The sequence below is a fragment of the Vombatus ursinus genome, unplaced genomic scaffold, assembly GCF_900497805.2.
Source record: "Vombatus ursinus unplaced genomic scaffold, bare-nosed wombat genome assembly UNPS02014817.1, whole genome shotgun sequence".
NCBI lineage: Eukaryota > Metazoa > Chordata > Mammalia > Diprotodontia > Vombatidae > Vombatus > Vombatus ursinus.
The window spans coordinates 15259910-15286858 of NW_020954595.1; the positions used below are offsets into that span (position 1 = coordinate 15259910).

General features: G+C 52.7%; 1 protein-coding gene across 3 annotated transcripts in view; it reads right to left on the reverse strand.

Moving 5' to 3' along the window:
• Positions 1-13624: 13624 nt before the first annotated feature.
• Positions 13625-26949, reverse strand: part of CALCR (calcitonin receptor) — a 147781-nt gene continuing 134456 nt past the window's right edge. For all 3 annotated transcript variants that reach the window (XM_027835944.1, XM_027835945.1, XM_027835946.1), the window contains 6 exons: positions 24767-24920; positions 23281-23341; positions 23129-23195; positions 22363-22581; positions 20474-20515; positions 13625-16391 (listed from right to left, as the gene is read on the reverse strand). In XM_027835944.1, coding sequence (XP_027691745.1) covers positions 16167-16391; positions 20474-20515; positions 22363-22581; positions 23129-23195; positions 23281-23341; positions 24767-24920 — 768 coding nt within the window. In that variant the 3' untranslated portion in view covers positions 13625-16166. The remainder of the gene's footprint in view (positions 16392-20473; positions 20516-22362; positions 22582-23128; positions 23196-23280; positions 23342-24766; positions 24921-26949) is intronic.

The following is a 26949-nucleotide window of genomic DNA, read 5'->3' on the forward strand; positions in this document are numbered from 1 at the left end:
CCCTCCCTCCCCCCTCCTCCCTTCCTCCCTCCCCCCCTTCCCTCCTCCCTCCTATCCTTCCTTCTTTGCGCTGATCCCCAGCGGGTGCCAGGCATCGAGGGCTCTTGGTGACAATACTGGACGTGTCCTTTCTGGCCAGAGGGAGGTCTGGCCCTCAGATGCCTCATACCCTGTGGACGCCTGTCCTATCGGTTGTGCTCCTTCCCTGGATTGATTTCACTTCGTTGTTCTATTGTTACGTGGTTTAAGACAGGAACGCGCACTTTCTCCTCCCTCGCAGGCCTGCAGGTGGGCCTGGCGGGGCTGGGCGGGCTCTCTGATTATGCATGGCGCACGATGCCCTCTGCGGGCTTGGCTCTCCTTTTCAAAAGGCTGATTGAGGCTCAGTCACAGAATGAGAGACAACTGATTATGAGCGCTAATAAATGTTGTACACGGATGTGGCTGTCTCCTGAGTCTCCTTTCTGTGTCTCAAGTCCATGGGAAACAGGTTCAGGTGAGAATTTGCCTGCCTCTAATGGTGGGGAGGCTCGGGTGCACGAGCTCTCTGGGACGCTTGACCCCTTCTCGTCCTGCGTCCTGGCCAGGTTGGCATTGGTACCTCTGGGCTGGCAGCCCACCCCGGTAGCTGACCCATTCGGTTGGACGTTTGTGGCCAGGACTGCGCTGGCTTTGGGACCAGTGTTGAGAGAGGAGCGCGCTGGGCCAGACTTCTCTGGGCATCAGCTCATGCTTCCCTTGGGCCTTGGGGGACCCGAGGAGGCTGGGAACGGGAAGAAGGATGGAGGGATGCCCTCCAGGCTCAGAAATGGTAGAGGTACAGAGGGGTCACCACAGAGCTGGCTGTCACTCCAGTGACCAGCTCCAGGGAGTGAGGTGGGTGTCATTATACCGGCCTCTGACCTGGGATGTGATGGGACTGTCCTCCCTTGATGCTCTCTTGGTTTTGACTGGTTTGCTTTTTATACCTGCTCTTCAAGGTGTCTTGGCAAGCTGGGTGAGCGTGGCATTCGGCTACTTGGAAAGCAATTTCCTTGAATAGTGGAAAATCCGATGTGAAGATGAGAGAGACAGACCACGTCTCATTAGAGCTCCTTCCGTTCAGTTTGGGGAAGGGCGTCATAAATCACAAGGAAGAGCTTTAACACAGACTTAGTGGTAAATGAAATACTATTTAAACCCTGACAGATGATTCATGAAGTAGGAGTTATTGGTGCATGGCTTGAGCTGTGGGAACGTCCAAGCAGCTTGTTGAAGATCAAGTTTTATATGGCACGTGGTTGCTGGATTTATTAGGCATAAAATTGGAAAAGGCTGTTGATCAGTGTGTTTTGGAAAACTGCCACAACAAAGCGTGGGGCTCAGGACAAATCAGGGATGGGTCATTGTGTCAGAGAGCCCCCCAGGGCTGAGGGTCCAACCTCTCAGGAAAGGCAGAAAGGCCCTTTCCCATGATAGCAGAGGGGGTCTGGGTGTTGTTCTCTGTCCAGCTTTTGGGTGATGCTGGGGCTTTGAGGCCAACCCTTTGGGTTCAGGGTCTCTGAGCCCCCTGTGTTCGCTCCAGAGGAAGGAGAGTAGCTACCTCCTGCAGCCCCGGGTGGGACTTGGATGCTCCCCACTCCTCTTTGTCCCAGCTGGCTCCTATTTGAAAGGAAATACTTGCCGACTATAAGACCATCAGTCACTTCACTGAACTCGAGTTGACCCATAAATCTGGTCTTTGTCTAAGGTGCAGTATTTCAACTAAAGGCTTCCCCCCTGCCCCATCTCCCTCTCTCCCTCTTCCCTTGCCTTAGTATCTCCCTCCTACTTTGTCTCTCCTCCCTTCTCTCCTTCCTTCCTTTCCAATCCATCCTCCACTCAATCTGTCAACCTTTCCACTGACCTCCAATCTCTCATCTTCAGCTGCCTTTGAGACATTTTGCACTGGGTGTCCAGTAGACATCTTAAACTCAACATGTGCAAAACAGAACTCGTTATCTTTCCCCCTAAATATATACCCTCTCCTACTTTCTCTATTACTGTCAAGGACACCATCCTACCAGTCCCCTCAGGCTCCCGACCTAGGGGTCATCATGGATTCCTCACTATTTCTCACCCTCTAGATCTAATATGGTGCCAAAGTGTGTTGATTTCACCTCTGCTGCATCCCTGGTCAATTTCTCCTCTGGAGCATCTCTCCTAGATTTCACCTCTGCAGCGTCTCTGGTCGATTTCACCTCTGCTGCATCCCTGGTCAGTTTCTCCTCTGGAGCATCTCTCTTAGATTTCACCTCTCCAGTGTCTCTGGTTGATTTCATCTCTGCAGCATCTCCCCAATTCACCCCCTTCTCTCCTCTGACCCTGCCCTAACCCTGGTGCAAACCTTTATCACCTCACTATGGCAATAGCTGCTGGGGGGAGTGTACCTGCCTCCAGTCGTCCCCCATGTCCGCTACTGCAGTCCATCCTCCTAAAGCTGCTCCTGTCAAACCCCAGCCTCTCACTCAGTAAACTCCAGTGGCTCCCTCTAGCCTCCAGGAGACAATCCAAAATCATCTATTTGGCCTTCAAGGTTCTTTATAGCCTAGCTCCTTCCTACCTCTCTTGTCCTCTTACACCTTCCTCCCCTTTTATGTACTTCTCCTATTCTAGTTACTTGTGTTGAGGGTGACAGCCTGTGCAAAGGCATGAAGGAGGCAGTTGGGAGGCCAGGTTCAGGCAACTGCCAAGAGGTCAGTTTGATGGAAGCATCTAGTGTGTGAAGTAAGAGCAGCTCATGTAGCAGGTGAAGAGCCTGCATTTTATCCTGGAGGCAATAAGGCATCACTGACATTCTTGTTTGGGAGAGTGGTGAGATTAGACCCATGTGCTCTAGGAAGAGGAGGATTGGTTAGAGGTGGGGGGTGAGGGGGCAGAGGGGAGACAGAAGTAGGGGAACCATAGGAAGCTGTAGTCCAAATTAGAACCAGGCAGGGCTCAGGCTGTTCTGCAGTTGGAGAGTAAGGGTCAGATGCAGGAGGGATGATGGCTGATGCTCACAGAGCCTTTGAGGCTGGCCTGTGGTGCTCCAGACATGATCTCAGGAGAGCCTTTTAGCAGCTAGGTGAGGAGGGTACCCTTGGCGTCTTTATCTCCTGTTTTACATATGAGGACATCAAGGTAGATACTCCCCTGGGACACAGAGGACCCCAGCTGTTCTGGCCTGCCATCCACAGCCTGTTGCTTGAAGTGAGTGTTCTATGACCAAGAGGTTGGCAGCTGTTTTGTGGTAGCAGGATTTCATCTGCATTTCTATTCTAGACCTAAATTAGCTTCTCTTAGACTACGCACACATTTCTTTCTTAAGCTTGAAATGGTTTCTCTATGTGTGGTTGGCCAAGAGAGAAGATTATGAGCCCTGCGTCAGCAGAAGGAGAAAATGAAGGTAGGAAGACCTGCCTAAATGTCTGGAGGCTGAGTATCCTACAAGTGCCCTGGCCCAGGGGCTCTCCTCAGACAGAGGGAAAGGGCCCATTCTCTGGAGACTAGCCATCCTAAGGTGTTTTCCTCTCCTGGCTGTGTGAGGAGTAAGGTTCCCACACTGTGAACTGAGGGGGTTGTGATAGGGATGCTTCGGGTGACTTCCAGATGTGACATTCTCTTCTTCCAACTCCCCGCAGTCTTCTTCATGGGACGTGTGATGATGAAACTGAGACTGTCCCCGTACACTCTTTACATGTGTGCATCTGTCAGGAAGAACATAGCTCATGAGCCCCCACTGGCGTAGATCTTTTACCATAGAACTCGAGAATGTAATTGTACAAGGCAGAAGTCATTTTAACAAAAGCCTTGGTGAAATAGGTGATAAGAAAACATCACCCTATCCAGATGACCACAGCACCATTGTGGGGAAGGACACACCTAGGGAACACTCATGCTGGGGCATGTGTCTAGGAACTTGTGTGTCCAGGGCAACTCCTGGCACTAATGGTGCAGAGCAGTCTGTGTAACTTCACCAGAGAGTCTGGTGAAGTTACTCTCCCCTGAGCTAGAGCCCTCTCTTCTCTCCAATGCACTACTGTCTGGTTTCTGCTGAGCTGAACCTTTACAGCTCCTTCCCTCCTTCCTTCTTTCCCTCTTCTTTTCCCTCTCCCCTCTTTCCCTTTCCATCCTCCTCCCCTCCTGTACTTCTCCCCCTTCCTCCCTCCCCACCCCTAGTCTGCTTTCTGGTGGCCGTCTCTGCTGTACTATCTGCTGCCATCCACTGGGCCTCAGCTTCTTTCTCTACATGGGAGGAGTGATTTGTCAGCTCTTTAGCTTGTCAGCCCCAGAGGCCCTCTCTACCATCCCATTAACTTGGGCAGGCCTTGGGCATCTTTAAATCTATCTCTTGAATGGACTCCTCTCCCTGTGTTTGGGACTTTCTTATTCTGTTATAGGAGTCAGAGTCAGACAAACTCCTTCTAAATCATCGTTCCTATGGATAAGGGTTCCATTGCAGAGGAATTGAGTTCTGTGGCAAACAGCTCCAGTCCACCCTCTGCCCCCGATTTTTCCCTATGCTCATCCCAGAGGCTGTGCTGGGCAGAGAAGACCCTGAAGGTTGACAAGTTGTGTTTTACATTCCTGCCAATATCACCAGCCCAGGTCTCCCTCTCTCTAGCAGCCATCAGTTTGAACCTCCCCCGTCGGGGGCCATTGGGTTAGGGAAGGAAGAACTCGGGCGGGAGGGGAAGACCCCTTCTCCACGGGTTCACGTCACCGGGATGGGGCGCTCTGCTCCCCAGGGCTGATCCAGGGTTGGTTTAAAAAAAAGAAAGTGACACATCCTGTTGGAGGTGCACAGACGTGTGGACTGTTGTCCCTGTTCCGTAGATGCGTCAGTCAGTACTGGGTTCTGTGCCCAGTCTGTCGTGGTGTGCAAACATCACCATCGTAATTAATGGTTCCTTTCCAAATTAAGGCTCCAGAGACGAGAGGATGGTGTCCAGGAGGAGCAAGTGGTCAACAGCGTCAGGGTCTGCAGAGACGATAAAATTGAGAATTGAGGAAAAGGCTGTTAGATCTGACAGTTAAGGGACTGTAACTTTGGAGAGAGCCGTTTCAGTGGAGTGATGTGTCTGGAAGCCGGTTTTCAGAGGATTTCAAAGAGTGAAAGAGAAATTGTCAGTTCTATGGGGAAGATTTTTCAAGTAATTTTGCTGAGAAGGGGGGGGGAGAGTGACAGCGTGATAGCTTGCGGGGGATGGAGTGGGAGACAGAGTTTTCTGAGGATGGGCCACGTGGGCGTGTTGGAAAGCAGCAAGGATGGAACCATTGGCCAGAGAGAGACTGGAGACGGGGTGGGGGAGGTGAGAGAGGAGGTGGTCTGCTAGGGGAGCTGGGAGGGGAGGGGGTCAAGGGGGCGAGCAGAAGGCTTGACCTTGGCCAGGAGTGGGATCCCCTCTCTCAGCATCTGCCTCTAGGGAGCTGGAGACGCAGCCTGGCTTTGCCCTCTCACTTGGGCCTCAGCTACCAGGAAAAGGAAGACCTGGTCACCGGAGTCCTAGATCTTGTCCTTTAGCAGCTGATGGGGTTTTATCAGTGGAGATGACATGACAGAAGAGGCCTGAGCCTCTGCTTCGTGGCTGCCCCTCAGGCCCCAGGGACCTTTCCCTCTGACCCGCGGCTGGGACCTTCCCCAGAGGTTACTGGACCCGTTAGAGGGCGAGCCCCTCGAGAGCAGGCCAGGCTGGCTTTCTGTCAATGTCCTCAGCTCCTAGCGTGGCGCTTTGCACATGTCAAGTGCTTCTTCCGTGTTTCATGTATTCATTTGTTCATCCATTCATGGAGGGCCCACTCTTTAGGCATGGCTTCAATACTGTGTCCACTTCTGTTTAGCTGGACTAGAATAAGAGGGAAAGCAGCGGATGGGGTGGAGGAGTAGTTTAGGGTTGGGGTTTGGCAAGTGTTGGGGAAAGGCTCCACGGTAGAGCTGAGCTGGTCCTCCCAAGGGACTGAGCTAGCCAAGTGTGGCCAGTGCGGGGATGATGGCCTGGGGAAGGAGCGAGAACAGGGTTAGGATCCGTGAGGCTGCAGGGCTGTAATCAGAGAAGAGAACCTTGTACTTGAGTGTGGCAGTGGGTGGGGGATGGTCCGTCTTTGTGTGTGGCTGATGCGGCAGGAGAAGAGTGTGCCTGTGCCGCAATGTTCTGACTAGGCCTGTGAAGCAGACTCTGGATTCATTGAGAAAAGAAGGTGATTTTCCTGGCAGGGAAGCAGGTAGGAAGCAGTAGGGAAAGACCAGAGAAAAGCAAGGAAAGTGTGAATGTGAGCAGAGGAGAGCCCGAAGGGGCAGTGGGGAGCAGGAGGGCTTCTGACTCTCCCACTGACACCTGGGGGTTGGCCAGGGGTGCGGCGTGTGCAGAAGGGGCTGGAAGGGGCATTTGTGGTGCAGGAAGTCCAGGCACACGGGGGAAGGGGAAGGCAGATTTGCGGTAGGATGTCACAGCAGTAGGGCTGGAGGAGATGGGATCCCTGGTGCTGGGGAGGAAGTTGGAGGATGGGGGTGGAATGAGTGCAGACAGAGTGGTGGGTGTCCGTGGTTGGGGCGTGCTACAGGAAATGAATTTCTCCTCCTTTTTGCTGGTGAACCCTAATGTCTTCTCTGCCGTCTGTGGGACTTTATTTTAAACTGTCCCTGGGAGGTTTCCAGATTCTTTGCCAACGCTTTCTCCAAGGCTCAGGGAGACAATGGAATTGTCTGTTCCCCAGCGGCAGTCCCAGTTCACTGAACATGAGGCGGCCCCTTTGGTTTTTACATTGGAGAACGTTGTGGGATTGGTTTTTTGGAGGCTCTGTAAGAGGCTTGTCAGGCCGAGGAGGCCTCGAGCCTGTCTAACACTAGGCGGCTGTCACCTGGGGAGGCCCTGGAAGCTGACCCCTTCCTCTGCTCAGTGCCTGAGTTTGTGTGTGTGGACGGCTGAGACACGCTGTGGAGACACTGTATCCTGTAGCACCTTGGGTACGGTGCACTATGTCAACATGGAGAGGGAGCGCCTCCAGGCTAGAGCAGAGGTCAGAGCACGTGAAGGGCAGGCATGGGGCTTGGGGTGGGGAGGGGTCACAGGCAGGCCTGGGTTTGGTGTCAGGAAAACGCTCCCGCCAGTGAGCCTGCTGGGCCTGGGGCCTGGGCTGCTTGGGGAGCAGGCGGGTGGGGTGTAGATGCATACACTTGGATACACACCTGCATGCATTTGCTCCCATGGGCTCCATCTCCTGTCAGATCTTTTGCTACAAAACAGGAGGGACTTTTGAAAAATGAGTAGTTTGGAGGGTGAGAATGCAGGAGGTAGATAAGGAGGTGGGACCTTCCCCGGAACATGGAAGCTAATGTGTCCAGGGAAAAATAGTGAAACCTGCCCGTCGAGTGGGGAGGAACGGCGACTGCCTGGGGAGGCTTGGGGCCAGAATGACAGACGGCATCTCTAGGAGCAGCCCAGGCAGGGAATGCAGCCCCAGGACGATACGCTGGGTGCGAAGCACGCAATCGCTGGGTGAGGGAAGAGGAGGGAGGGCAGAGGTGAGTGCCAGGCAGGGCTCAGACTCGGAATCTATTCCATGAGATGAGGCAGAGGGAAATGAGGGAGGCCAGTGACAGACCCTGGCTGAGCAGCTGGCAGGGAGGCGGAGGGCCCAGGAGAGGACGCGGGCGCTCAGGAAGGTTGCAGAGCCGAGCCAAGAGATGTTTGGGTACGATGGGCGTGTTGACCTGCGTCTGCTGGCTCTTCCCTGCCAGTGAGGGGCTTGGCAGAGCGACCTGAAGCCCAAGGAGCCGTCCCCAAGAGCGGCCAGCTGTCTGGCTCCAGGCTGGCCTGAGGGGCTCGGGTCTCCTTCAGTGGGCTCCCTCTCATCATCAGATACCCCCCGTCCCGAGGCCTTCAGTTCCAAAAGGCTGTGACAGGTGGGCAGCTTCTTCACGACCCAGAAATAAATGTGATGATGAGCTGTGTTTGAATGGCGTTGTGCTGAGAGAAATATGTTTTTGAGATATATAAAGGATGTCCAGGGAGTCAGAATGAAGACCTTGGGGGAGGCATGAATGTTTATGGAAAGCCTACTCTGTCCTAGGCACCATGAGGAGTGCAGAACCATGCTTGTCCTCAGGAGTTTCCGTTCTCCTGGTCACCCTTGAACACTGGACCTTTGGATGAAATACAAAGACCTAACATTGTAATTTACTCCCAAGGGCTTTTTGGAAAATTCCTTTAGAGCCAGAGGCTGTCCCAGGTACCTGACCTGGTGACCTAGGTCATGTGAGATGACCCAGATGCCCCAAACTTTTCTTCGGGGAGGCAGAAGGTGACTGAGACTCTCACAAGTGGCCCCAAGAATGCTGGGGCAATTTTATATCCACAGGGGAGGCATGGAGATGATGAGGCATCATCGTACCAAGAAAAAAGACTGCATTAGTCAGGAGGAGTCCCTGCATCCCAGTTGGATGGGATGCTTCTGAGGTCCAAACCTGCATGGACACCACAGTGGTCAGTGACCTGACCCCCATTCTCCAGGAGCATCACTCCCTCCCCTCTGTGCGCTGTCTCTCTGTCTCTGTCTCTGTCTGTCTCTCTGTCTCTCTCTTTTGCCCTTAAGTCTCCACCTGTGCTGTCTTCACATCATTAACTCTGCAGCCATGAGGCGGAAGTAAAGGCTGATGTGGCCAGTAGAACTGGATGAGGCCCCTAGAGTGGACAGGTCCGATTGCCAGGTCCTCAAGACCATTGGACAGTTCCTGGGAGTGCTGATTGTTGCTGCCCCCAGAGGGTCTGTCCCTCACAGCCCACAGAGCAGGCGCCTGGACACGAAGGGGTCCCTTTAGCTCTCTTGGGTGGTCCAGCCTCTGCTGCCGCCCTCCAGGGGGGTTGGAAGACCCCTGAGCCTCCTTCTAGGGCAGAGTTTAGATCCTGTGCATTTAGGATGCCTGTCGAAACCTGCTTTTCCTGCCGAGTTCTTTTCTGATATTTCCCTCAGTTGTTGTCAGACCAGGAGCTCTTTCCCATAAGGGAGCTGAGGGGATTCGGATAGTGAGTGGTTCATTGTGGGAATGGAGGGCACCCCATCGACTCCATCTTGGGACTCAATTCTGGAACCAGCTCAGGTCTCTTCCTACTCAATTATGGGTCTGGTTCAATGTCTACCTTGTGAGAAAACTATTCAATTGTGGGAATTGTGAGAAAACCTTATTGTATTATGTGAAACTGGCATGGCGTGGCTGGGAAGCTGGACCCCCTCTCCCAGCTGCTTAGACACCCTTGACCAGAGACGCAGGCTGTGCCGGTCAGATCCCGTCAGATCCGGGGATCCATGGGAGGAGTTTCCTCAGTTATGCATCTCAGGGAACCCACATCTCTTCCATGAAGTCTGGCCCCCTTCTGGTCACTCAGTTATGGTTTCCTTGTTCCTCTGATTGCACACAGGCGCCTGGGGGGAGGGGGAGGGGGAGGGACCCTCTTTCTGATTTCAGGGACTGGCACCTGCTCCCCTCCCCCTCCCAACTTAGTCCCTAATCTGTCTTCCAGTTAGAGACCACGTGACCTGATCTTGTATCCTGGCGGTTTTCTTTCCATTAATTGATCCTACTTGATTGTTTTTGACGTGTAAACATCTATCTGCTCTGTGTTTGGGGTCCAGTGCCAAAGCTGAGGAGGCGTGGGCCCGATTGCACCGTTACTTAATAAATCAGTGTGCTCAGAGGCTCGCACCCTGCCTTCCTCAGTCATCCGTCTTGCACCCACTGCACCGCGTTCACGTTCTTGGGTTTGCCCAGGTTGTGTGAGGACCCAATGAGATCTATTTACGGGGCACTCGGCACCGTGTCTGGCGAGTACTAGGCACCATCGACATACCCGACCCCTTCCCTCCCTCTTCAGGCTCCAGGCTGTTGAGTGGGATGGCTTCCACTGCTGATGGACGGCTCTCATGGGCTCCACTGACTAGTTCTAAACCAGCAATGAGCAGTTTTAACAATCGCTGCTCCACAACGTCGATGGAGGTCTGGGAGGCCATCTCCCCTTTTTATTTCCCTTGGGATCATGGATACTTGGCTCCTCTGTGGAAGCTCTGGTCCTCTTCCACCTCAGTGTGGTCCTTTCTGGCTGCTCGCCTCCCAAGCCTGTGCCCCCTTGGCACCTGTCTTCTCTCTGCATATGTATTGCGGCATCACCTGGCCCCTGCTCAGATGGCGCCTGCTGGCCTTGTGCCCACGTGGCTCACCTGATGTGGGAGCTGTGCCCTGCTCCAATGAGCTTTGGGATGGCCTCTGGTGTGGCTCACCTTCCAGACCCCTGACCTCTCTGAACTCCCCCAGCCTGACCTCGACTGCTCTGACCTCTTCCCTCCAATCCTTCTTGGGTGGGCTCCCCCCTGCCCTGCTGTGGCCTCCTTGACCCTCCCCTGGAAGCGAAGCCCACCTTGCTATCAGCCTCTGCTTCCTCTGATGCTGCCCTCCAGATAGGGCTCAGGACTCCCCTCTGGCTCTGTCCCCCCCACCAGAGCTCTGGCTCTGAGGTTTTGGGCATACTTCCTCGCACCAGGGGCATGGATGGGCGCCCCCCCCCCCCCCCCCCAGGGCTGGACTTTTCTGCTCCTCTCCCCTCCCCCCAAACTCACCTGTCCTGTGTCCTTAGTGTGGGCGGGGGCAGGGCACCAATGGCTGTTTATTAATGGGAGACATCTGCAGGTCAGGAAGAAGGCAGTGACTCTGCCAGGGCAGACCAGTGGGAGAAGGGTTTGGGACTGGGGCGGGGGTCTTTTGGAAGCATCTTCTCATTGAGATTGGTGACTGTATGGTCCCAATTTTAACCCTCTTCCAATATATAAGATAATTTTATTCAACAGACACAAGTAGCTCTCATCCTCATCATCAGGTGGTCTGGACATTAGAGAAATATCGCCTCCTGCCCCCAAAAAGCCTTGGGTGAGTTTTGAGGGGGAGAAAGTGACCTTTGGAGGGATCAAGAGGGCTTCCTGTAGGAGGCAGCCCTTGAATTGGGTTTAAATTTCAGGAAGGCACCCGGTGTTTATTCAGTGACCCGTAGGGGGATGCTCCAGTGAGGGGGAGCCCCTCCCAGAATGGCCCCATGGTTTCCTTTGCCAATCCCAAAGCCTTCACATTGTCTTGGGGTCCCCTCCTGCATTTGCCCCCCAGAAATACCCAGGTCTCAGGGTTCAGAGTCACTGAGAGGGAAGGTCCTAAACACTGACTTGCCTCCACGTGGCCCTGACCACTGACTGCTTTCACCAACTAGGGAGCCCAAGGGCACCTACACAGCACAGGGTTGGATCTCGCCGGGGCGAGAAGAGCCTCAGAACCTGGCCGAGCCCAAGAGCTACTGACCAGGCAGGAGGGGTCAGAGGATCACGACCCCCCACCTTCCCCCCAGGCTGGGAGCAGCTGCCCTCAGGGCCCCTGTGGCTGGTGTGAGCTGCTGATCTTGTGGCCTGAGGTTGTGCTAAGGCTTTGGCCGCTTTTGTGGTGTGTAGACGCTGCCCATCTGGGTCTCTTGGTACCATTCCAGGAGTGACAGGTGCTGACCTCCTGATAGTAACCTGAAGAGCCTCAGATCCTGCCATGTGCACCCTGCACAGGAAGCCTGGATGCCACAAGCTGACCTCTAGGCATGAATGGCTGCCCCCTCGGTTAACCAGACAAAGCCAGTCAACTGAGATGTTTTCCACCTGCCTACCCCAACCCCCATCATAGACTTTCCTTTGTCACATCTCAGAGGATCCCCTAAGGCTCTGCTAAAAGGGCTTGATGGTCCAGATGGGGCCCCCCCACCGAAGGCAGCAAGAGCTCCTCACTCTGGTCCCTCGAACCCTGGCCATGGCCTCCAAATGATTCCTGTGGCTTCGTCAAGCCCAGAGGAGCCTCTCAGGGGCACAGCATCGAGGACTCTCTCCCTGAGAGTTTGGAGCCTCAGGTGAATGGGGGGGAATCCTGGGAAGTGCCAGAAGATAGTGGCCTGTACCCCAAACATCCTTCCCAGAGCCCCACACTGATGGCCTGCCACTCCCTAGGCTCCCCTCATCTTCACAACTCCAAACCTTAGGAAAGGCGGGGCATCACACCCTTTTTAGAGGCGAGAAGAGTCAAGGGGAGCCAGGGGCAGAGCCCAGGTAGCCTGGCTCCCTCCTAAGGCTTCTCCCCTTCATTCTTGCTGTGGTGCTGTCCTCTGCCCATTTTTAAGAATTAGAGGCTGAGGTAGGGGGAGGGGTGTGGTATAGTGGGCAGGACCTGATCTGGGAGCCAAGCAGGCGTAAAAAGCACAAGAAGACAGCTTGGGGTTGTGAACAGGGATTCTTTGTAGTGCTGAGACCTGAGGAGCTGAGGGAGGAAAGTGGGGCAGGGGGCAGGCATGGCAAGTCAGCCTGGAAAGCCAGGCCTGCTGCAGGAGGCAGGATGGGGGCATGCCAGGGGAGCTCACTCTGGGAAAAGATCGCCCGCTCAACAGGTCATCAGTGTGACAGATGTGGTGGCAGGTGACAGGTGCCGCCAACTTGGGCTGCTCTGAGAGGCACACACGGTGTCTGCCCTTGTCAGACCTCCTCTGGAGGAGAGCCCCATTCAGTCTGGAGAGCTGCCATTGGTGAAGGCCATTGATAAGTGGGAGAGCAGGCAGGCGAGGGAAGGGCCTCTGTTGAAGGGGATACGTCCAAGCCGAGAGAAGAGGGGGTGTCCTGGGGAGGAAGGATTGGCCCAGCTCCATCCTGCCCAAGAGCAGAGTAGAACCAGCTGAGAAGCTGATGAGGCTCCATCATCAGTAGCCACTCCCTAAAGACTAGAGCGTTTAGAAGGGGAGTGAGTTCCCGCCTGTGGAGGTCTTCAAGCAGAGGTGGACAACCTCCATGTTCTAGTGGGTGTTCACTTAAGGTATAGTTGGATGGGCTGGCCATTGGGGTCCCTTCCAGTTCTAACTTCTGTGACTCTGGGGCCTGTCTTTGGTCTTTTGTGGGGGCTGCTTGCTTTCCATGACCCATCCCCCTTCATGAATTAGTGATGCTGTTGACTCTGAGGCCATCCACCTTTCATCCAGAATCCTCACTCCACCCCAGGCCTTAGCATAAGGGTGATTATCTCAATTTGCAATTGAGGAAATGGAGCCAAGGAGAAATGATTTACTCAAAGTTACTGTGATCAGTAAGTGATGGGTGGGAAGAGAGCACCATTACAGCTCTGTGCGTGTGCTCATGTATGCATGTGCATGAACATGGGAGGCGGGGAATGTGGCAGGAGGGTCCACATGTCTCTTCTAGCCTTTGGGTCCAATGAAGCAGCAGTTTTGGGTGCTATCATTCAGTCCCGAGGAACCCACAGATCACCTGTGGCCCCGAATGACAGGTTACCTTGGTTCCTGTTTTAGCCCCATTAATCCCATTTGATGCCTTTGGGTGGAAGCATCCTGGCAGCACGGGCTTCTGCAGCAATGGCCCCTCACCCCAATTCTGACTAACCCTAACTAGCTGCCCACTTTCTGTCCATTCTTAGCCCCCTTTTCCCCCACCTCCAAGGGTTAGGTGAAAAGTCAATGTAGCTGTCTCAGTGACCTTGCAGGGATACCTCTCCCAGTGAGGACAAGTCCCCTGGTTCAGTGCTCTGAGGACATATCAGACATCACAATCAGCATAGGCCAGAAGGTTGTCTTGTATTTGCTTTATCTAGCACACATAAAGCCCAGGAATAACACAGGAATAACTGGAGCTCAGGCATGATCATGAACAAATATGGCTTCTGGACACAAGCAGTAATTGAGGTTGGGGAGGGGGATGTGGTACCTAAGAGATGACATGCTTTCACCCTTTGCCCCACACAGGAAAAACTCCCACTCATTGCTTTGTGGTGAGGGACTGCGCCCAGGGAAAATCGGCCAATGAAAGGAGTGAGAGATAAGAGACAAGGGAGTGAGGGTGGAATCCCTCCCCCTGGACACAGAGGCCTGGATTGTACATCTGTGGGCAGGGAGCAGGATTTGTAAACAGTACACAGAGTACTCACTATCCCTGTTGCAGTGGTCACCTTTGTCAGGTGTCCTGTTTTCCCAGGTGGCCATAAGGGCCAGCTTCTCAGTCCTGCTAAAAGCACCAGGAGCATCCAGAGTGTTCGCGCACATGTCACAGCATCAGCATACATTGAAGTAGTCTTGGGACCCCATCTCCCAAAGTTACTAACAAAGTGGGGGTGACACCCAGCCCCACACAAAACCCTGGGGCCTGAGAATATTCTTGTACTGCCCTGCATGCAGTGAGGGAAACCCAGGCAGGGGTGTCTGGATATAGCAGCTCTGCTAACTCTGTCCTAAAAGATGGTGTGAATGAAACAACAAGCGTGGAAACCAGAGAAGTGGTGGAGTTCCATGCCTGGCCCTTGGCATCCCTCAGCATGCCCATTAAACAGCGATCAGGTCACTAGTGGCCATGTTGGATTCACTGATTCCTTCCCAGGCCTAGTGATGCCCCCGCTCCTTCAGGACACCGGCTGGTCCTGCCCCAGCTCACATTGGAGGGTCCTGGTGAGTTCTAACCCTGAAATGCGCGAGTATCGGCAAACTCTTCCTTTCCTCTAAGCATCAACCGGCTTGTCTTGAACTTAGTGGGGAGGGCAGCTCATCCCTGTGTGTGAATAGCTGGGCAGGCGAAAGCTAGAGAGAGAGTTCTAGCCTGCTTGGGTTTCTGCCCAGTGGGAGCTGTCCAGTGCTGAATCTACCTAGAGAAGGCTTCTTTCAGAAACTTGCCTTAAGCATGGCCAAAGCCCACGAAGACTCCCACTGGACCTCTGATCTGTCAGTCACAGGGAAGTCAGACAGAGGGTCTTCTGCTAGATGGAGACCACTTTAAATGGCTCAGACACCCAAACTTCCCTTTGTCTTCCAAACCCTGGTGTTTAGGAGAGTTGGAAAAACCAACTGCTGTTAAAGGGAGGAGAGACAATTAATACCCTTCATTACCCAATCAATACCCAGGAGAGTACCACCTCTGGTTACAATCCTCCACTGCACCTGGGGAGCCATACACAAGGCAGGGTTGGAGAGCAATGAGTCTGGAGGAATATTCGTTCGTGGAAGGTGGCAGTTCTGGGCACAGTCCCTCACCACAAAGCAAGCATGGATCCATACTTCCATCCATTGATGGGACATGGCAGCTCTGGGCAAAGTCCTCCACTACACCTGGGAAGTTGTTCACAAGGTGAGCATGGAGGCCCATCCTTTCAGGGAAGGCTGTAGCTCTGGGTGTAGTACCTTGCCATGCCTGGGGAGCTGTCTGCCAAGCAAGCATAGAGCTTGGAGGGCCATTCATTCCTGAAAGTGGCAGCTCTGTGCACAGTTCCTCACTGTACCTTGGGAGTTATCCACAAAGCAGGCATGGAGCTTGAAAGCCCCTCCATTCATGGAAAGCTGCAGTTCTGGACACAGTCTCCCACCATACCTCAGGAGCTGTCTGAAAGGTGGGCATGGATCCTGGAGGCCCAACTTTTCATGGATGGTGGTGCCTCTGGAGGCATTTTTAGAAAAGGATTAAAAATGTGCCAGTCCAATGACCTGAGCCAAATCCTGCCCATTTGCTCCACCCTGGCATTTACTTGCCAGAAAAGTCTTTGATCCCTAACTCCCATATGTAGCTCATGTTTGAATGAATCAGCCCAGAAGATGTTGCCTAGCATTAGATGGCATGCTATTAAGATGACACCCCACAAACACCAACAGCCCAGAAGACTGGACCTGCTTAGCTGGGAAACCAGCATTGTGCTCCCAGAAAGTTTGTGGTCCGAAGCCTCAAAGCAGAGACCCATTCTTCAGGGGCGAGTGACATGTGAATGTAGCTCGAGATGGAAGACGAGTGCACGCCCTGTCTCCCAGACCCCTCACTTTTCTGTACTTTCTGTGGGCTTTGTTCCTGTGGCTGTGACAGGATCGTTTCTAGGTCCTGGATTAATGATGGGAGAAGTCATAAATGTGGCTGTGTGTGTGCATTCAAACATGCTTCTAACTCTGCCCAGATTCTCACTCTGGGCAGGACTTGCATCTGCAAGTCAATTGAAATATTCTTTACATAGCTGCTGAACTTGGTCCCTGGAGAGGAGATCTCCAGAGTCTGCCAGGAAGAGGACGAGAGAAGAAAAGAGGCAAAAGGAAGACACTGAAATGGCCCACCACTCCTCCTTTGCCAGCCAATCAAGTGGACGCCTCTCTGGACCTCAGAGCGGTGATCTCGGAGGCCTCCATGGCAAACTTCCCATTGAGCTGTTCGTTGTGGGCGTCGGGAGAATAAAGGTAAACAGGGACTTCCATGAGCGAGGTGGCTGTGTAGGAGGTGGAGCGGGTGGAGCAGCGGTCCCTCCGCCGCTGGCCCCACTGAGTCTTATACTGTGCCCATTGTCTCTTCAGTGCTCCTTGGACCTGGAAGAAGAGAAGGGTTGGGGTTAGTGTCATTCAGGAGCACCTCTGAGCCCCCTCTCCACCTTGTAAAGCCTTTTCGGGGAGGAGGATAGAGGTGAAAGGAACGGATGCCCTGAGCTCTCGGGGCTGGGCCACTGCTTCAAGGAGGAGCCAACGTGTGGCTCATGTTTCTGTCAGCCTTCAGGCCCAGAGGCTGGTGGTTTGCTGCTGCCTCGACTCTGGCCCTGAGTAGATGAATGGAGTGGCTCTGGATTCCCTGAATCTTACAGCTAATGCCAGGAAGCAAGTCTCAAGGCACGAGTTCAAGGGAGGAAATGTATTCTCTTGTGGGAACTGCTAAGTATGCACCTTGTGGAGGTGTGTGCACCTCAGCCCAACCCATGACTGTGCTGGTGGCTGATCCAGTGTCCCTGGGGACCAGGGAGTCACAGATGGTCAAGTGATGCCTGAGTGTTAGATATCATTAATATACACAAACCACACAGTGCTGCAGAGAGCCCGGCGCCAGCAGCAGCCTGATGCAGAAGCCTGGGCTTGGGGAGTTGGGGCAGCTTGCTTCAGGCCATGCAGCTTGTAAAGGGTCCAGGGCTTTATTATCCACCTCATCCAGGCTAGAGCCAGACCTCGAGGACCTTAGGGAAAGTCCTTTCGGTTAAAAAATCATCCTGTATTTTCTTAAGGAAGACGAGCTTCAGCATTTCCAAAGTAGTTCTTCAGAGTGAGAATACAGTGGAAGAGAATAAACATCAGTGCTGTCCTGAACTAGCCTGGCATTCAAGGCCCTGCACAGCCTTGCTCGAGGTTCCATTTGCAGCCTCATTTCCCATCCCTGCTAACCAGACTAGCAGCTGTTCCCTGTTCTGTTGCTGTGCAACTTACATGGAGATGTCCATGGGGCCTGGTGGGGACTCCACAGAAACCCGTCTGTCCCTCCAAGCCATACTTCAGGTGCCGCCCTCCAGGGATGGAGACTGGCATGGATGAAAGTCTTCTCTCCCTCCTCGAGGCCTTGGGTGGACTCCAAGGGTCCCGCCGGCTGCCCTGCCCCTTCTCCCTAGCATTCATTTGTGGGGGTGCACATGCTATGTCCTACCCATCCCCCAGGGGTCTGTCAACCCTTCACGGGTAGACACGGGGCATGTTTACCCAGAACCACAGTCGGGCCTGGTACCTCTGGGTGGTCTGGGTCCACACCTATGATTTCACTGGTGTTGGAGGAAAGCCGTCTACCAATGCAGCCCAGCACCTCAAGAAGTCCCACGACTGCCTAAGGTCACACTGACATCCTGGCACAGAGTAGGCACAGAGCAGGTTTGACGAGAACTCAGTGTCTCGAGTCTTAGAACAAAACAGAATCTCAGCACTGGAAGGGACTTTAAAGGACATTGGGTCCTCCTTGAACAGTAGTCCCTGACATATGGACATCTGGCCTCAACTTGAATATCCCCTAGGTTGGGAAGCTCACTCCCTTCTCAGGTAGCCCATTCCCTGACATTTGCTGAGCCACAGTCTGACTCTGTGAGTGACTTCCATCACTTGCTCTGAGGTCTGTCCTCAAAGGTAAAACAGAGCAAAGCTTAATCCCTCTTCATGACATAGCCGTGCAAAAACTGGGTGACCCTTCCCCACTCTGCCTCCAAACCCCCATCCTGTGACATCCCCAGTCCTTCCAGTTGATCTTGGCATATCTTTCCTGAAGTTGCTGAGAGGTCTGTAGCCAGGAGGGCCTGGAGGCAGGTGGAGATACCAGAGACAGGGGCCCCAGAGGGGGCGTGGCCAGCTGGCCACACCTGCTTTTCCTCTCACATCCAAGGTTGCTCTGCTGCATCTCTGAAGGGAGCTGAAGGGGGCGTTGGACAGGACTTGAGAATGGGCAAGAGGGCAGTGCTGCTGGCAGCCAACGTTGTCCTGGCAGTCGCTTTGCAGGTTCCTAACCTTGGTGGCTGAGAATTAACACGATGGACTTAGGACACGAGCGCTGGGCAATTCCCTCCTGTTCTTTGGGGGGCGGGAGTGGTGGTAGCGGGCCTCATCCAGGGTGCAGCCAGCCTGCCTGGCCGGTTTAACTTGACCCCGGTGAGACCAGCATTCCATCTTCTCACAGGAACGTTGTTACAAGAGGTGGGATGTTCTATGCTCTGGGCATCTTCTGGGCCCCACAGACCACTGTGGGCTGGAAGGGAGCCTCCCAGCCAAGCGGCAGTGGTGGTGGTCTGTAGTACTTCTATTCCCAAAGTAGAGAAATCGGAGATAATGAATCTTGGGGAGGAATTTTGCTCATCGGGGGATTTTAGAAACGAATGCTTTCACAGAAAGAAACATGCCCTATAAATAACACGGGGATTTCTCCCCAAGAGGAAGTCAGAGTGGGCGTGCATTAAGCATTAGTTTTTCATGTCTTTTGTCATGATATATTATAGACAGATGGGTGGTGCAGGGGAGAGAGAGTTGGGCTTGGGGTCATAAGACCTGAATTCAAATCTTGCCTTAGACACTTAATAGCAGTGGGACTTTCAGGCAGCCATTTGAGTTCTCTCATGCTCAGTTTCCTCCTCTGCAAAATAAGAGTAACTATAGCACCTCCCTTCCAGGGCTGTTGTGAGGATCAAATGAGATCATCTGTTCAAAGCCTTCAAGCCTTCAAGGGTCTCATAAAGCCAGCTATGATGATGATAAATGGTGATGGTGTTGGCACACTGCCTTGGGCTTCCAGAACCCTCCAGCTCATTCTCTCTCTTTGTGTTGTGCTTGGGGTTGTGGTGTGAAGCGTGTTCCCCAAAGACCTGGATTGTGGTGTGGATGAGGATAACACAAGGGAAGAGTCAGTACAGTCAGGGCCTCAGGGCCCCGTCTCTGGGAGCTCCAAAGCATCTTCCTTCCCTGAGCCTCGTGGGAGGATGGAGTGATAAGGGACTCATTTCACGTGGGGCTTAACCCCAGTTAAGGGTTTCTGTGCAGAAGCCCCAGCACGTGGCTTGAATAGAGGGTGGATGGTGAGGTTCCTTCGCCCACCCTCGGCAAAGCCTCTGTTAGGTTGTGACCACTCATCAGCCGGGGTGTGAGGTCAAATTTGAACTCAGGTCCTCCTGACTCCAGGCCCTGCACTCTATCGACTGCGCCACTCAGCTGTTTGCCAAACGATTTGCTGAAATCCAGATGAACTCTACCTGCAACCCTGACTGGTTTAGCACCATGTGGGAGGCAGGAGGAGGAGGAGGGGCTGTTGGCCAGGTGACTGACCATTGGTTCCTTCCCCTGCCTAGTGCTGGGCTGATAGGCTGGAGCAGGGGTGGGGAACCTGCAGCCTCGAGGCCACCAGGGGCCCTCTAGGTCCTCAAGTGCCTCCCTTTGAAGTTTAGATTTAGTGAAAGGGCTGCACTTGAGGATCTAGACGGCCACATGTGGCCTCAAGGTTGCAGGTTCCCCACCCCTGGGCTGGCGGGTCACTGTCTGGAGCTGCTGCAGTACTGATTCTGCCAGAGAAGAGCTCAGGAGGACACCTGCTGGATAGTCCTAAGGCGCAGCTTTGACTGTGTCACTCCCCAACTCAGTGAGCTCTTCCCTATTGCTCCTAGGATCAAGCACAGCCTCTATTTGGCTTTTAAAGCCCCCGCCCTGCCCCCATCTCCAGCCTTATTTCACATTTTCCACTTCTCCGACCTTCTCTTCCAGATGGAATAAGCCACTTTGTGTTATGGTGTTCCATTCACTGCTCTCCTGTGCCTTAAGCACACCATCTCCTTTCCTTGGCCTTTCAGAAGCCTTCTCTTTTTTCAAGGCTTAGATCAGGCTTCTTCCTTCACTGAATCTTCCCTAAGTCACTGTCTCTTCCTCCCTTTCCCCACCAAGGCCCGAGCCCTCTCTCTCCTTGAATTACCTTAGATTTACCTATCTGCTTACATATCATGTCCCCCAGTAGAATGCAAACTTCTTGAGGGAAGGTGCATCTCCTTTTTGTCTCTGCATCCCATGCCTAGCACAGTGCCAGGCACAGAGGAAGTGCTTCATTACTGTTTGCTGAATTGAATTGAGTTTTTCAAGACCTCAGGCCAAGAGCCAGGGGATTGCCAAGAAATGCTCACCTCGCCATTGAAGAAGCAGAAAATGGTAGCCACAAGCAAGCCCTACACACAAAAACAACAGGAAAGAAAAAAGGCAAGAAATGGGGTGTCAGTGATTGCTGGGTCATTGTGTTGCTTTTAATTAACAGAGCACTGGACTCAGAGGGATGAGTGGCCTGGCCCTTGCATTAACTAGCTGTGTGGCCTTGAGTCTTTTGACTTCTTGTGGCCTCAGTTTCCTCAACTGCAAAGTGAGAGAGATTCTCCATCTATGTACCTTCCAATTCTAACAGTGTCCGGATTTTTATTAACTGGGGTATTGATTACCTGGAAAGCCCCTGGAGGACCATGATGGCAAAAGAGCTGGGCTTGGTCAGCCCAGAGAAAAGAAGGCTCGGGGGAGGTGAAGGAAGGGGAGAATTAGCCTTCTTCTGCAACACTCCAAAGGGCAGACCCAGGAGCAATTCAGGGAAGCCGTATGGGCAGACTGGGGCTCACAGTCAGAAAAAACCAAAAACCAAAACTTGCTTCCAGCAAAAGCTGTTGGAGGTCATGGGTTTCTTTCAGGGAGGACTTCAAGCAAAGGCTGGATAACCATTTGTTGGGTATAGTGTGTGTGTGTGTGTGTGTGTGAGAGAGAGAGAGAGAGAGAGAGAGAGAAAGTATGTATATGATTATGAATGTGAGTGTGAGGCCCTGAGTTTGTGCATATGATTATGAGTGTGTGTAACATTGTGTGTGAGATTCTGTGTGTGTATGATTATGAGTGTGAGTGTAAGAGCATGTGAGACTGTGTGTATGATTATGTGTAAGAGCGTGTGAGTGTGAGACTGTATATAATTATGAGTGTGAGTTTGTGTAAGAGTGAGACTGAGTGTGTGTAAGAGTGTGTGAGTGTGAGACTGTATATAATTATGAGTGTGAGTGTGTGTAAGAGTGTGTATGAGACTATGTGCGTTTTCTAGCTCAGTCTGGGCTGGCACCAGATGGCCTCCCAAGCTCGGGCCACCTCTCAGAGTCTGTGATTTGGGGCTGATCTCTAAGGGGCTGCTTCCAGGCAGGGTTCAGAGCTGAATTACTGGGGCTGGTAAAGATTTGTTTGTTTGCTTGTTTTTTGGTGAGGCAATTGGGGTTAAGTGACTTGCCCAGGGTCACACAGCTAGTAAGTGTCAAGTGTCTGAGACCAGATTTGAATTCAGGTCCTCCTGACTCCAGGACCAGTGCTCTATCCACTGTGCCACCTAGCTGCCCTCCTCCCCCTCCCCCCCACCCCCTTTTTTTTGTTTGTTCTGGTAAAGATTTGATGACTTGCCCACGGTCACAGCAGCTTGGATGGAGGATCAAGCAGATAAGTCCATCAGTGCTTGGCAGGCCTTAAGGTGCGGGTGAATGCACAGGGCCCTCCTCCTCTTCCTCTGCTCCCTCCTCACTAATTATTCGTGCTGTGGTTTTTAAGCTTGGGGCTCCTACTCTGGGTCAAGAACTCTTTTCTCCACATTCAAGCGCTATCACTTCTGGAATATTGGGATTTGTATTGGGAGCATGTGCCTACATGTTCTCCCGCTGGCGGCTGTCGGAAATAGCCCCAGCCGTGATGAAACAGGACATGCCAGAGCTTCTCTGGGAAGCAGAAAAGTCATTAATTACTAAGCCCTGACGGGTGGCATCCTAAGGCACCTTGCATCCATCTCGTTTCATCAGTTCTGAAACAACCAATTAACCCCCCGTCCCCCAACTTAATAGAGTCTTTGCTGCCTAATGAAATGCTGTGGCCTGGAGTGGCTGGTGTTGGCAGGCCCCACGCGCCCCCTGGCTCTCCTGCAGCACGCTGGGAGGGCAGCCCTCAGTCTCGAGGGAAGCCCCACGGAGCAGCAGGGGCGTCTGGACAGCCAGGCTGGGAGCGTCCCTACCTGGTAGTGCATGAGCACGTGCATGACGTAATCATACACCTCCCCGGCCAGCTTGCTCTCGGGCCGCCAGGGGATGACGACGAACTGGACGCCCAGCAGGGGCACGAGGATCAGCGTGGCCCGCACGGCCTTCATGTACATGTTAGACTCGGCGCGGTGGGTGTCGCGGAGCTTGGTCACCAGCACTCGCACGATGTTGAGTAGAAAGAAGAAATTCACCTGGAAGGGGCGCCCGGGGATCAGGGGAGCAGCCGGGCGTGCGCCCCCTCCCCAGACCCCCTTTGCGGCTGCCTGGAGCCCCCGAGGGAGCGAGAGTGCAAATCCTGGCACTTAACCTCTGCCTGCCTCGGTTTCCTCGCCAGGCGCTTTATGAATGTTATCTCATTCGAACCATCTGTCCCAGGCTCAGGCTCCCTCCAGGGAATTTCTGGTGTTTCCCCTTCTCCGGGCTGAACAACAGAGTTGGGCCCCTGGGGGCTCGCACTCTTCCCATGGGCAGGTGTGGAAAGACCAGACCATGAGGCATTTCTGCAAAACCCACTCCTCAGAGCGGGGTTCACGAGCAGTTCCTCTTCAGGCCCCTCCCTACTGAGGTCCTTAAGTGCCACTGGGGCCTGCCTGGGCCTGCCTCCCTTCACTGCTGGAGGCCAAGTCGGGGACATGCCTGGGGAAGGGGAGCCTTGGGCTGCTTCTACCACCCAGGAATCATCTACTGACTGGAGGGGACTCTGTGTGATGCTAATGAATGCAACCAAACTGGGCTCACCAGCAGCGCCGCCACGATGGGTGCGTGTATGATGTACAGTAGGTGGGTGTCCACACTCATCCAGCAGCTGCAAAGGAAGCACAGGGTCAGTCTGGGTGTCTGGGATGGGAGGAGGCCACCGGGAAGAAGGGTCAAGGTCAATGGGCTCTTACTTGTCATTGAAGAACTTGGTTCTGGAGACAGCGTGAATGCAGGCTGGTATCAGAGGGAAACCTGGAAGAGCAGAGTGCCCCGAGGTAGCAGCAGCTGTTTGCTGTTCCCCTGCCTGAAGGCTGTGGTGTGAGAGGTCCCTTCCCCGTAATACCCCCCCCCCCCAATAGACTGTAAGCCTATAGAAAGCATCCGTTAGAAGCCTCAGCATATCGTACAGACCTAGATTTAATCAGTCAACCCACAAGTACTTAAATGCTTATTCTGTATGAGGCAAAGGGCTAGCCCCTGGACATAAGACAAATGGGACACTTCCTGCCCTTGGGGAGTCTCTGTTCTAGCAGAAGAGACAACCACCAGGCAGAGTGTAGTAGTGGACAGAACACTGGGCTTTCAGTCAGGAAGACTCTAGTTTGAATTTGGCCACGGACCCTTCCTAGCTGTGTGACCCTGGGCAAGTACTTCACTTCGGCTCTGTTGGCCCCAATTTCCTCATGTGTAAAATGGGAATAATAGTTATTATTAGTTATTCTGTATGTATGTATGTATGTATGTATGTATGTATGTATGTATGTATGGGAACTGGACCTTTGGCTTCATTGCTTTAGGGCTTCCCAGGTAAGGAAACTCCTATGAAGGTGGGTTGGTGCCGTCTCTGAAAATTGTGGTCTTAGAGAGCTTCCTGGGACACTAAGAAGTTAAGTGACTTGTTTGGGGGTCACGCGATCAGTATGTGTCAGAGGCATGATATGGACCCAGGACTTCCTGGCTTTCAGGCCAGCTCTCTGTCCACTTTCTCCTCCTCCTCCTCCTCCTCCTCCTCCTCCATCCCTCTCCAATCTCCCTATCTACATTTCTGTCTTTTGTCTCTTTCTTACCCCTCTGTTTTCCTTCCTCTTTTTCTCTCTCTTCTCTCTCTCTCTGTCATTCTCTCTCCCTCTCCTTCCAAAATAAAAACAAGGGAATTTTGAGGGGAGGGCAGGAGCATCTGGAGGGATCCTGAAAAGTGGGGCTTCAGCTGAGTTTGGAAGGAGAGAGCGAAGGAGTGCCTTCCACCGAGACGGAAAGTACCTCAGAGCCTAAGTGAAGTACTTGCGCAGTACTGAGGTACCCCAGTAGTCATCTACTACAGTGCCTTATTTGACAGGCTTGTAGAGATGAAGTCACACGGAGAGTAGAGGGCAGAGCTGGGATTTGAACCCAGGCACTCGGACGCCAATCCAGAGTTTCTTCTCCATCCCATGCTGCTTCTCATTAGCTGAGGATATTAGGTGAGAAGTATTTTCCACGGTGGAATTTGGCTATTGTCTCCTACAACATGTTGAAGACAGGCAGTATGTTTTCTGTCTGTTTACTGCTTTGAACGTGTGTCCTTTCTAGAAGCATCTGCCCCCCGCACGAAGTCCCCACTGCGCTCAGCTCTGTGTACTTGCCCAGGCCTCAGGAGGCTGATCTGTCAGAAGACCCAGGGGAGGCAGCCATACATACCCCAGCCCAGAAGGTAGTACCAGTGCAGCCTGTGCTCCTCAGCAAACACAGCCACCACGATGAGAGTATGCAAGTAGATGCCTTCACACAGCATCCAGAAGTAATTGCATCCCATCATATACTGGTGGAAGAACTGTAGGACCTTGCAGCTCACCTAGAGGGGCAGAAAAAAGAGAGCATTCAGCTGGAGACCTGGTGGCCCCTGCCCCTGGGCACCCCTTCCTCACCCTCTGGAGGTGGCTCTTCTAGGGCTGGAGCTGTGACTCAGTCCAGCCAAGAAGAGATGGGTCTCCCAATATGCCTGATGTTTCATGCAAGCAGACCAGCTGCGAGGGGTCTAGAACATGGAACAAGTCCGGGAGAAGTGAAGGTCCCACATCACTCAGGTCCAGATGTCCCTGTGGAAAGCCTCACCGACCACACAGAGGGGCCACAGACTCCTGATCGACTGTACAGGCTATGGCATGCTCTTCCTGGTTATTTGGGTTAGTGACAAAGGTGCCTTTTTTCCTAGAACACTTGTTCATGATGTCCTGCAGTAGAGTGAAATGCCATGATGCTTCCTTTGTTTTGTTTTTTTTTAATTAATTTATTTTGAATTATCAACACTCACTGCTATAAGTTTTTGAGTTTTAAATTTTTCTCCCCCTCCCTCCCCACCTCTCTCCCCAAGACGATGCACAATCTGATATAGGCTTTACATATACATTCTTACTAAACATATTTTCACATTAGTGATGTAAGGAAGAATTAGAACCAATAAGACGAACCACCAGAAAGAGAAAACAACAAAACAGAAGGAAAAGAACAGCAAATAGTCTGCTTCGATCTGCATTCACACTCCATAGTTATTTCTTTGGATGTGGGTAGCATTTTCCGTCATGAGGCCTTTGGAGATGTCTTAGATCCTTGTACTGCTGAGAAGAGTTAAGTCCATCAAAGTTAGTCATCATAAAATGTAGCTGTTACTGTGTACAACGTACTCCTGGTTCTGCTCACTTCACGAAGCACATGATGCTTCCTTTGTAAGAAGCAACAGGACAGAGGTGAGTTTCCTGTACCTGGGACAGGTGTTTTGGGGGCCAGGGAGTCAAGCACTTTGGCTACTTTTCTCTGCCTTCACTGATACCTTTGTGGGCACTTTCCTTGGGAGTGATATAATTTCCACATTGGTTTTTGAAAGGTGGGAAGTGCTTCATGGCCTCCATTCATGCCCTGGCCTGGAGTTTATCACAGGATTCTGATCCATCCTGCCCCCCAACTCCATCCCCTGGCTCTTTGTAGTCAGTCATTTATTGACCTGGAGGCCTCTGTGCAATGTCTAGGCATTTGAGTTCCAAGGCTGTGCCAGTCAGCCAGCCCTAGTAGGGTCTGCCATACTGGACAGCCTCCCATGATAGCCCCCACAATTGCTCAGCTCTACCTTCCAGGACCAGCCTAGTCAATACAGAAATATCTGCCACCAGCAGACTGGCCACTTTGGGGTGAATTCTTTGGTCCTGGCAGCACGTGAGGCAGAATGCAAAAGGGCCCTCTGTCCTACGAGGCCCTGTCTGCTTCTTCAGCCACAGTGGTCACGTGGCAGAATGTGGGCACACTAACAACCACACAGTCTTTAGACCATCCATAACTGTCAACTACGCTGTTGGTGCCTTCAATGTGGGATTCTTGTCCAATGACCATCAAGTACACTTCTTTCCAGAGGGACTGAGTGGCATTCATCTGGACATTCTCAGTGGAAGGATAGCTTATGGGATTTTCTCAGAGAGGCAAAGAAAGGAGTTGGCAGAGCTGACTTCATTGTGTCCCAAAAGATGAAAAGAAACAGTACTTTATGGGGCCCTGGGACATCTATTGCAGGGCTCATCATTAGTACAGTAAAAAGAGCATCTTGGAAGCAATTGTCTATGATGTGCCAAAGCTCACTACAAAGGAGGAGAAGGAAATAGAGAAAAATCTACTAGGAATTAGAAAAACACATATTTTAATACTCTGATGTCAATACAAAGGTGGGCACTAGAAAGAGGGTAAAAATATTTTGGAAAAGGTGGTCCAGGAGCAAGAAATGAAAGAGACTAAAGGCTTGTAGACTGTATGGACAGTCAGTCATGTCTGACTCTTCATGACTCCATTTGTTTTTTTGTGTGGCAAAGATACTGGAGAGGTTTGCCATTTAATTCTTC